Source organism: Volvox carteri, assembly GCF_000143455.1.
Source record: "Volvox carteri f. nagariensis unplaced genomic scaffold VOLCAscaffold_46, whole genome shotgun sequence".
Lineage (NCBI taxonomy): Eukaryota > Viridiplantae > Chlorophyta > Chlorophyceae > Chlamydomonadales > Volvocaceae > Volvox > Volvox carteri.
In genome coordinates, this window is record NW_003307589.1 from 608,297 (window position 1) to 610,439 (window position 2,143).

At 64.6% G+C, this 2,143-nt stretch overlaps 1 protein-coding gene across 1 annotated transcript in view; it reads right to left on the bottom strand.

The window, feature by feature from the left end:
- Nucleotides 1-307: 307 nt before the first annotated feature.
- The window catches only part of VOLCADRAFT_95725 (uncharacterized protein), a gene marked incomplete at both ends in the record, with an annotated part of 10,044 nt that continues 8,208 nt past the window's right edge, over nt 308-2,143 (bottom strand). The window contains 3 exons of the mRNA XM_002954848.1: nt 308-346; nt 1,413-1,716; nt 1,757-1,937. Coding sequence (XP_002954894.1) covers nt 308-346; nt 1,413-1,716; nt 1,757-1,937 — 524 coding nt within the window. The remainder of the gene's footprint in view (nt 347-1,412; nt 1,717-1,756; nt 1,938-2,143) is intronic.

Below are 2,143 nucleotides of genomic sequence, written 5' to 3' on the forward strand. Positions count from 1 at the left end.
TACACCATACACCAGATGCACTCACCCAACAACCAGTCACCCGAGTCGCACACGTCCACAACAACAACAACAACAACAACAATCTATATTATACGCACGTGCATGTATTCCTTTTACGTGTTTCCTCCCGTCATTCCTCACAAACCTGATGGGACTAGAACCTGATGGGACCTAATGATAGCGGTTAAATCCGCGCAGCGCTGCGCTGCGATATTCAGAGCGCTGCGTGATCCGCGGGATATCATACACAGCATCGATACCCGAGGATCCCCCAGCCCACGACGACTCCCTTCTTACCATGCAGTCTCTAACCTTTAGGTCTCCTGTCTTGAGCCAACCAGTAGTGCTGGTGTTGGCGGTGGCGGCGGTGGTGGCAGCGGTGGCGGCCTCGGCATTTCGCCACTTAGCTATATCACTCCTCCAGATCCCCCCAGACAACAATCTCAAAACCCCTAAGTGCACCCTTAGTCCTTCTGACAGCCAAAAGCCGATGCGCCAAAGCAATTGGTCAAGTAATGCCCATCAGGTGAAAAGGCGGGGCCGGACGCAACACTCGCTGCGTGCGTGTTGGGGCGCCGCAGCAGAGCTCCAGCACGCCTTCTCTCTTCCCGGCCACAGGTATCACAGGGACGAGGTATTGGACCCCGGGCTCGCGCCTTTTGCACACGACTTTGCAGTGGTCTCTATCACATGTACGGCCGCCGACATCCGTCAGGGCTGGAGCGGGGGAAGCAAGCGGCTCCAGGGGTGTGGACAGCTTCCTATGTGCGCGCCAAGACATGGCGTGTGGTGCCATGGCGGCGTGGCAGCAAGGCGTGGTGAGGGAGTTCGTCGCTCTGGTCTACGCGGGATTATGGCTGCACGATAATTGCCAAGTGGGTTAAGGGGTTCCCCTTTGGTCCGACGCTGTTGAGACAACGTTGGTTGGTCGAGCGGGCACGTTGGGTGGATCAGGGTTGGGGCTTGCGGTAACCAACTACCGTGCATGACCGGTGGATTGCCCTCCGTCCACGTACCGGCTGAAATGCCGATCCCCAAGTCAGTTCAGTGACCTGCGTATCGGCTTCTGTCCACGGGTCATCCACCGATGACTTACGAACGACCCACGGGTCGCCTGTCCATCCTTCCCCCGTGAAGGGGGCTGCAACATACATACACCCAGCTCGCTCATTCGTCTCCCACCATGTTGAGCAAATCAAAGGTGTTGGAGATCTTGGTCGGCTTGACGCCCTGCGTTCCCGCCAACCTCTTATACAGAGCTTGTGCCTTGGACTCGTGGTGCGGTTCCGGAGCGTCTTTCCGTACGCCCCCACCGCCGCCGCTGCCACTGGTACTGCCATGTGGATCGTCGGCCCTGCCCTTACGACCTCCCATGCTCGAGTCCCCGTGCTGCCCAGCCGCCGCGGACCCACCGCCAGACGGGGCGCCACCGCCGGACTGGCGGCCGCCGTGGCCGTGGCCGCGACTGTCACTGGCGGGGCCGCCGGGCTCCGCTCCTGCGCTGCTGGTACCGCCGCCCCGACCGTGACCGTGCACATGGCCGTGCGGCCCATGCTCCGGCCCATGATGGGAGTGCGGGTGGGGGTGCGGGTGCTCATGCCCGTGCCGTCCGCCTCGGCCACTTTCGCTTCGGCCACCGCCGCGCCCGCCATCCCCCCGGCCGCTTCGGCCAGCGCCTCTCCCGCCCGCACCGCGACCGCCGCGGGGTGGCCGTTCCTCAACCAAGGAAGCAGCAGCAGCAGCAGCAGCAGCTGACGGCGCACTTCCGTCCTCAACCACTGGCACATGCTCCGACGAAACCGCAGCGGCTGGAGCAGGCTGCGGCGCCGATGCCGCCTCGTGCCGCGGCCGGCGGGGCCCGGCGCCGTACCCAGCGCCGCCACCGCCACCCGTGGGCCCAGATGCCACTCCCGCTGCTGCCGAGACTGCAGCTACCGCTGCATCCGCAGCGGCTGCAAGCTGGGGCTGCTGCGTGGATGCTGCCGGATGATCGCTATCATGAACCGATGCGGCCGCGGCGCCGCCGCCGCCGCCTCGTCCCCCCATTCTGCCACCGCCCCTAGGGCCGCGGCCGCCGCGCCAGATGCGCTCGACACTGCCGCGGCGGCCAGAGCCGCCGCCACGACGGCCGCCGTACTCCGCG